The following is an 8,966-nucleotide window of genomic DNA, read 5'->3' on the forward strand; positions in this document are numbered from 1 at the left end:
TCTAGCATTCGTCAACATTGCATAATCGTGCAATGACCCTTATTTCTTTAAGTGACTTGAAAATGTGCCACAATATCCAGATCATCTTGGAGAACCTGACCCAGGGTACGTTCCGGCAGTACCCCGGGGGACATAGACCCTCTCAGCACTATTAACACTTAAATTCAGCCGAGAAATAGACTTATGACCCATCAATGTACTGTATTTAAAAGCCTTAACATATATAGGTGGTTGACTAGTGCAACTGCAGTCTTCTAAGAAATACATCTGCGTTTATGTATTGAAGTGTATTGTTACAAAATTTCAATTTCAAATTAAAAATTGTTCAAATTAAGTAAGATATATATACATGACAATCCTCAACCTAATTTGGCGCGAGGAACATTCCTTAAAATATAGTGTGTATAAAAAAGGCAGGTGGATTGGCAGTTTATTTTTACGATTAGTTCCTGAACTGTGGTCTGTTTCCTGTATGAAAGTAACGCTCATAGGGTCTATGTCCCCCAGGGTACTATCGGAGGGTACCCTGGGTACGGTTCAATGTATCGGAACGTACCCTGGTAACTATCTGATATGGTTAGGGTTAGGGAGTAGGCCTAGGCGACTTCCTAGACTCGTTAGTGGAGTAGGCGAGGTACGGTCCGGCATATCAGATAGTACCAGGGTACCCTCCGATAGTACCCTGGGGGACATAGACCCTCTCAGCGAAAGTAACATATCAAAATACAGTACACAATCTATTATCTGAAATTCTGAAAACCAAAAAGCTCTGAAAAACCGAAAAAATTTTTGTGGAGGTCATCCGCAGACCAAAGCTTGTGTTTGGCTGCTCAAGGTTCACTGCAGAAATATTAAATGTGTTTGGCATTACTTATACATATTGTACTGTACCGGTGGTACAGCACTTGGCCTCTTGAAAACTGGGTGATACTCCATTAGGAGTGTTCCCAACTTTAATGTCATTATAATATAATGGTCATAATAATGGTCATGGGTTAGGGTTAGGATTATCAATCATTAATAATTAATCATTAATCATTAATGATATCAAAGATGGGAACACTCCTAATGGAGCGTTAGCCTATATCTGTACTGTACTACCATTCCGAAATCCGAAAAATTCCGAATTCCGAAACGTGTCTGGTCCCAAGGGTTTCGGATAATAGATTGTGTACTGTAGTTGTGCCCATCGACTAATGCACGCGAGTTGTCGGGTTAAAAGATGGAAAGTATTTCCGGGCCCCGGTCATAATAACCTAGTCGTCAAGATTTGCTTTTCTCTGTAGTTCCAATGGCAACCAGAATTAGTTTAGAATGTCCTGACATGTTGAGTTGGTATAGATCTTTTATTGTTCAGATGTATTTATCTTGCCTGTCAGTCTGGGACATAAATATTATCACAAGCTCAGTCATCCACTTTGTTTAGTCTTGCCTCGTTGGTTTTGCTTAAAGATGGTCTCCATACAGTGTCTCAGTGATTCAAGGTCAAGGTCGTGTAGTGTCATTATGTGCAAGTCTTGCTATGCTCCTGTTTAAAGATGGTTCAGCTTGCTTGACTTCTTGTCATTGTAGGAGGCCGTATTTTCGCGGTGTCTTTTACTTGCTTTTTGCCAGCCCGACATTTGGTTGGCGTAAAGGGCAAGTGGTTGCCATTTTACTACACTTTGAAATTTCACCTATAACCCAAACAGAAATTCTCAAAGTTTACATTTGCAATAGTAAGGATTCGTTTAGGATTCTTTACCACTGCATATCATGCACTTCCTGAGAAATGGTAGTAACTAGTACACATTATTTTATTCATGTTCAGTTTTTTTGAAGTCACTAGACTAGAAGAACCATTTTCAACATTCTGGGTCTGATGTCACCGATAGAAGTTACTTAACTTTAAACGTTTGTGAGGACTGTTTCTAGGTCTAAACTAGGCTATAAAGTTAATTTCTTTTTGTGTCATGTCTTGTTAATAGTGTGAGGACAGAGTAGAACTAGAAGTCACAAAGTGAGAGCTTTTCAAATTATGATTCATTGATTTTTTCTAAACTTTTTTCGCCAACTTCAACATTTCCCCCCTAAGCATTCTAAGTGAGTGGTTGATCTAAGTTGCAGGGCTTTCCTCGTGTCAGGTTTGTTTGTCACCGTATGTTGTAATTGTTCCATCGACCTAGTGCTGGCGGCTTGGCTTAGTAACGCTCGTAAGGTCTATATCCCCCTGACCTCTGTTTGACCTGGCTCGTTTAGCTATTTCTGACTAACCCTAACCCTAACCCTATATATATTATATATATATATTAGTCAGAAATAGCTAAACGAGCCAGGTCAAACAGAGGTCAGGGGGATATAGACCTTATCTGCGTAACTAGCACGTGATATGCAGTAGGAATGTCACTAGTTTGTAACGACCAGCTGTGGTGATCAGCTGTTTAGTAGGGGGGGGGTCCTTTCCTTGGGACACCCACATGTGTGAACACCCGTAACCGATCTGGACCCGAGCCCATGTTACTCGATATTAAGCTCACATACTGCTAAGAGGCGCTGCGTGTATGCGTGGTATGTAACACGGAATTCCTTCCATTTCACACAACTCCGGCCCAACCATTCAACGATAGTAGATAGTGTGGCGGCGGGGTTTCTGAGATTGAGTTGTCAACGTTAGCAGATCAAATACCTGTCCCACAACTACGCGTGCGCGGGTGCAACGTGCCTCTGCACCATGTTGTGATGGCAGAGGGTCTACGGTAAACGTCGTCCGTAAATTAATGCACTAATTGCACCTCGAGTGTGAAATGTGTGTGTGTGTGTGGGGGGGGGGTACGTTTCACCACTGTTCGTATGATATCTCGTTGTGGAGCGTGAGCCATCGCCCATCGGTATCTGTGTTCCTTTGATTTCTCCTGACATGCACTGTTTTTACTTAGCAAGGCGGTTGGCATTGCCCCAATCTGTCAATATAGCTGTGGAGGACCCATTTCTTGAACACTCTAATCCATTCTTAAGTGTCTTGTACGAGTGCGTAACAGCATTGGTCTAGACGGGACTCTATCCCATCGTAACAAAGTTTCCATTAGTAGCTTACCGTTTCCCCACTGCTGTTCTGCATTGAATTGAGACTGACACCACCTCTAAACACTACCTTTATAAACTTTACGTTGCGAAAAAATTTGACGGGATCGCGTATCTACTAGCAGGCTCGTCACTGCGTCGACAGAAGCTCTGAGCGAAGTCACAGCAGCAGTACCCGGTAGCCATGACGACGACGGAACAACCTCACTCTCCGTGCGGCACCCCGCCCGCGGCGCCTCTCCCCATCTCTCCGCTGGCGCAGCCGCCGACCTCCCCGATCAGGAAGGCTTTCCCGAGCTTGCCCAGCCCGCTGCCAACGCGAAGGACCAGGACTCAGTCAGTGTGAGTGTCAGCTGCTGGCCGGTTAGCGCGATCTCGTTGCCGTGGCTACCGGCGAACAGCGTGTCGCGTGCAGCTCGGCAACAAAAACGACTTTTTGGGGGACAATGTTTTGCGTTAAAAAAAACTAACTGTGTCGAGTGTTTAGCACTGCCGTGTTTCGTGCGTCTCACCACCTTGCTAGCGTCTTTGCCAGCTGGCTAGAAGCTGTAGGTCTTTGATGATCTCTCTCTCTCTAGTTGATCATCAAATCAATCTACGTGATTGTTTCTATTTAATACAAGTGCTGTTTGCGCTACGAAAGAATACCTTGTATACAGCTGTTATAAATTTTTTTATGCTGTTGAAGAATTGATCATCATAATTCGATTAATTAGGAGCTGGAATCAAACCTATAAATCGTTATTAACTAAAACTAACAATCTAACAAATATAAAGTGTGTAACCTTGCTTTTGTTTCAGATCTGAGCGCGCAGCAGAGGGTCCGCAGCACAAAGGCAAGGTTGAGTTTTTCTGCAGAGAAAAAGGACATGGTTTCATACTACCTGATGGAGGGGGAAGCCACATTTTTGTGCACATATCTGAGTGAGTATTTCTTTTGTATTTTTAAAAAGACACCTTCACTTACTGACGTCAATGATTGTCCGAACCAGTTTTGCACTTTGTGAACTGAACGATAAATTAGATTGATACACTAACTTTATTGCATCAAAAAGAAAACAAAAGAGAGCCACAGACAATATTTATAAGAGATAAAGGTTTGAAAGGACCGAAATGAAAACCGAAATTGAAGACACCAAATGCAGTTGCACGTATCGAATCTTGTCGAAATCGGACAAAAAACCTTTTCACATCCTCTATTCCACTATCGTTTGTCGCGCTATCTCCGATCAGGCGACCATTACGTTAAGCGGGGTTTAACTCTCGATCGAATCGTGTCGAAATCAGACAAAAACCTTTTCATGTCCTCTATTCTGCTAGCCGGCAGTGGTTCTTAACCTTTTTTGAGTCATGGACTCCTTTGAGAATCTGGCGAAAGCTACGGACCCCTCTCCAGAAAAATGCATATATAAGCACATAAACACAAAATTTAACCCCTGCGGTATCGTTTCTGCCAAGCCGACTGTTACGTTAACGGGATTTAACTCTCGATCAAATCATATCGAAATCGGACGAAAACCTTTTCATGTCCTCTGTTCCGCTATCCGACTCTGTTAAGACGAGGTTGAGTGTTTGCTTTATATTCGCTGAGCAGAGATGGAACCGCATGTACCGCGATTTCAGAATCGGACGAAAACCTTTTCGTGTCCTCTATTCCGCGGCTATCGTTTCCGCCGAGCCGACCGTCACGTTGAGCGGGGTTTTCACTCTCGCTCGAATCATGTCGAAATCAGACGAAAACCTTACCATGTCCTCTATTCCGCGGCTATCGTTTCTCGCGCTATCTGCGCCGAGCCGCGTCACGTTGAGCGGGGTTTTCACTAGTGATGTCACGATCATCGATTATACTCGATCATCGGTTGAACAGTGGCTCGAACCAAGCGCTTAGTGATGTCACGATCATCGATTATACTCGATCATCGGTTGAACAGTGGCTCGAACCAAGCGCTTGGTTATCAAAATCCATAATCGATTCCATCGGAAAAATAAACAAAATAAAATAATCGAAATAAATGTAAAACTTGAACAAGAAAACTTGGAAAAGTGATGAGAATCAGAGATATCATTGCTACTATACAAGTTATCCTTTCTTAACATACATGTATTATACACACAGTAGTAAACAGTGCAAAACAAACAGTAAACAGGGCTAAACATGCACACACGTACATGCATACAACGTTACGCACACGCAGGCATTCAACACCCCGAGTAACCGATTGTAACCGATCATCGGTTACTTGGGTCCAACCGATGATCGATTACGAAATTACAACCGATTGGCAACACTAGTTTTCACTGTCGCTCGTCTTCGTGCCCGCAGCATCGACGGCGAATACATCCCGAAGCACAACGACATCGTCACCTACAAGCTGTGCCCCGTGCCGCCGAAGATGGAGAAGCTGTGCGCGGTGCACGTGACCATAGTGCACCTCGAGACGCACACGCACGAGCGCTGGGACTCGCCCTCGCCGAGCCACAAGCACGACGACAAGACCCCGTAGGGTCAGCTCCTGAGGAGGAGGAGGAGGAGAGATACGAGCCCGGGTGACGGGGGAGAGGCGTGGTAAGGGCGGAGGGAGGAGGACCGACCCCCCTCCGCTATCACGAGGGCGGGGGGAGGTCCCACCCTTTCCGCTATCATGAGGGCGGCTGGACAACATGTAGATGTGTCTTCTTCGTGTTTAGTTTTTTGGGAGCGTAGCGGTTTTTTTGGGGGGGTGGGGAGACTCGCGTTGGAATTCATCCGGAGCATGTTTTTTGGCAGTTTAAAATCGTGCGGTGGTTTTTTTCCGAGTGATTTTTTTTCCAACGCGGTTGTGGGTGCCCGGGATTTCGATTGGGGGTCAATCGCCACAGGTTCAGCGTACGAAAGAAGATTTTCGCGTTTCCATAAAGAAACGTTGACACGCAAGATTCGTAATGAGCTTTTTCAGTTATTTTTGATAGAAGCGTCAAGCGAGAATTTTTGAAGCATCAAGCGAGGATCTGAATCGTCAAGCGAGAAATTTGAAGCGTCAACACACGCGTGGTTTGTATCCATGAAGGCTGCACCTCCATGTCGTTACCGGCAGAACCAAGTGAACGTGCCTTCCAGTCTTGGCTCTGCGGGCCGATTTCGGGGCTCTGTTCCTCGAGCCCTTAACCGAATGAGAGGCGGTATCACTACCGCTCATTCCTCACAGTTGCACGAATATGCGGGTTGGGCCTCAGGGGTGTCACACCGTAGCGTGTGACCTTCATGACGACCTTTATGAAGTCAGTAGCTTGGCCGTTACCACCAATTGTCGGTGGAACATAGCATAAACGATTAAATTGTGCGTACGACTTGACGTAATTCGAGATCATGAGCTTGAGTGTTTGTCTAGGGAGTATGTAAGGTCAGCGAGGGTGTCTTAAAGTGTCTCAGATTTGTCATGCACGCATGCACGTATCAAAGCCTTGAATGTCGCTATGACTCGCATTACAAGCACATCGTTGGAGTGCTTCACTTACTACGCCACGCGTGTAACGGGTCGCTGCGTAGTAAAAATATGCGGAGTAAGAACGCGCGTGGGATTTACCGAGAAAGCGTCCGCGCATAAGTGATGCGTGAGGTGCAGTCACTTGTTTATCTGCGCGGCGATCGTGACATGCAAAGTCGTGTCACGTTCGGTGTCTCCCCTATGAAAAGAAGTTTACCTCACTCGCCTGCTTGCTTGCCTGCCTGCTTGCATGCTTGCCTGATTGCTTGCATGCTTGCTTGCTTGTGGATGGCGCTTTGTGTGAGTAGATAAGAGTAGTGTTCAGTGTTGGAGTGAGAGACTCTTTCTGATGAGTTCTGAGTCGTTTCTGCGTGGGACCGTCACGTGCGCACGTAACGCACAACCACACGCCCGAGAAACATTCGAAATTACTCGTTTTTTTTTACCTTGCAGCGTATCGACGTTATTAATCGCGCGATGGGTTTCTATGGAAACTGAACTAGCTGCCAATTCAATGAAGTTATGTGTGTCTCTACGCGTCTGCGCGTGTTCTGTTGGAGAGAAATATGTGGAGAACGAAATATTGTCAATAGAGAAGCCTAAGAACAACAGTGTAAGGAGAGACAGCAAGTGTTCGAGTCGAGAAATGTTTGCAAAAGCACCGTTATGTCGCTCGATTTACGACGCTGGCGACGGCGTTCATGAGTGACCACCAGAGGGCCCCTGTTGTCAAAAACAAAAGTTCTTGCATTAACATGAACTTTTCTCGTAGACCGGTCCTGCATACGTTGCGTATAAGAAACTTCTAACTTTGCCATGATTCTGTCATCAACAGTCTACGAGAACAAGTTAATGTTAAGACTTAATTTTGTTCCCGACAACGGAGCCCAGGATAATATATATTATGTGTAACGGAGGTTTCTTTCGGCTAGCGAGACGAGACGCGTTGTGGTCAGACGCGGAACTGCATCGTAAATAATAATATAGTGCCGTTGATGGATCCTACAGCATGCTAGATTCACACGTGGCGCGGGAAGGAAATTCTTGGAAAGGGAAATGTCGTAGGAAACTGACATGACCTCGGTTCGTAATCTGTTGGACGTTAACTGTGAATTCATTGTCGGGTCGTTGTGCGAATGACATCGGTTTCGAGGAGTCGTTGACGGCGTTTCGAAAGTTAGAAGGTATAACTACGTACGTTGTGGTTTGCTCCTGGTTTGAATGTGTCGAATGTATGCGGATTAATCGATTAGCCTGCACAAATTAACAATTGAAAATGGTAAAAAAAATGCTGCCCGAGTTCAAGCTTATCACTAAATCATTGTGGTGTGGGGATTTTTTATGAAAAAAATTGTAGTTAGCAGAATATTCGTTGCCGCATAATGTAGTTTAAAAATACTGGTTGCATCTGGTGCGCTTTCTATTGGTCTATTTGACCGTAGATATAGAAATACAGATCTGTATTCTATGTCTATGATTTGACTAATGTCATCGGGTATTTTTTTCAAGGTTGAAATTCCCTAGCCATGCAAATCTTAAGATACATGTGACAGATTGAATACTGTTTGGTAGATTGGGGGTGTATTGGTGGTGCAGTGAAAAGCTTTAATAGTATTAATAGTATCATAATATATTATGATATTAAGTAGATGTTGTATGGAAACTGGAAAGTTTTGCCCTGTTATGCTACCTAATGCTGTAATGTTATAATTTAATTTCGATACATAAATGGCATTCTGTCTAAAATTAACAAGATTAATGGTCACGTGTCAACTTCTGCCATAAATACTATATCATAATAAACCCTGTGAATATTTCATGTATGCAAAGAAAACATAGATCTTGAATAAAAAAAAACTTAAATGAAAGATCACATTTATTACATTTTTATAAATTAGTAAGATTTCACACACACAGAGAAAACGAGCACAATTCATGAGTTTATCGTCTCAGTTGCTCATCGTGATTTTAGGCATGCACAAGTGCTTTTCAGCTTGTTACAAAGTGAGTTTGTAAGGTAAATAGAAAAATACTATTAAATGCTTTCTCAGTTCTCAGAACTCTGGTTTGTAGGCGATAACAGAAACTTTTGCAAGTCACACAGGAGGAATTTCGGACGATATCTGACTAACGGCAATCGAACAAAATTTACACGTATTCGTTGCCAAGATTTCTACGGATTGTGCTGTAACCACGACAACAAGCATAATCATCACCGCTGCTCATCGCTTGTGTAAGGTTTCCGTAGAATTAATTGCCTTTCCTATGACTTCACCAAGAGCGTATAAAGAAGGAGAGCGTACAACGGTGAAATGCTGAAACCATCTTGCAGTATTAGTCGAATTAATAAACTTTTCCCGTTTTATTTTGACGATCCTTTGCAGTATTATTGATCAACTGTCCTACCTTGTTAATATAAAACAAACCGCATGTCCCTACGAT

The 8,966-nt window shown here is 43.7% G+C and overlaps 1 protein-coding gene across 2 annotated transcripts in view; it reads left to right on the forward strand.

Moving 5' to 3' along the window:
- Nucleotides 1-8,392, forward strand: part of LOC106809914 (calcium-regulated heat stable protein 1-like) — a 9,537-nt gene extending 1,145 nt beyond the window's left edge. The window contains exons 2-4 of one of the 2 annotated variants that reach the window (XM_014813155.1): nt 3,183-3,402; nt 3,862-3,984; nt 5,384-8,392. In XM_014813155.1, coding sequence (XP_014668641.1) covers nt 3,245-3,402; nt 3,862-3,984; nt 5,384-5,564 — 462 coding nt within the window. In that variant the 5' untranslated portion in view covers nt 3,183-3,244 and the 3' untranslated portion in view covers nt 5,565-8,392. The remainder of the gene's footprint in view (nt 1-3,182; nt 3,403-3,861; nt 3,985-5,383) is intronic. The other variant, XM_014813156.1, reaches the window with a different exon arrangement.
- Nucleotides 8,393-8,966: the final 574 nt, after the last annotated feature.

Source organism: Priapulus caudatus, unplaced genomic scaffold, assembly GCF_000485595.1.
Source record: "Priapulus caudatus unplaced genomic scaffold, Priapulus_caudatus-5.0.1 Scaffold395, whole genome shotgun sequence".
Classification (NCBI taxonomy): domain Eukaryota; kingdom Metazoa; phylum Priapulida; class Priapulimorpha; order Priapulimorphida; family Priapulidae; genus Priapulus; species Priapulus caudatus.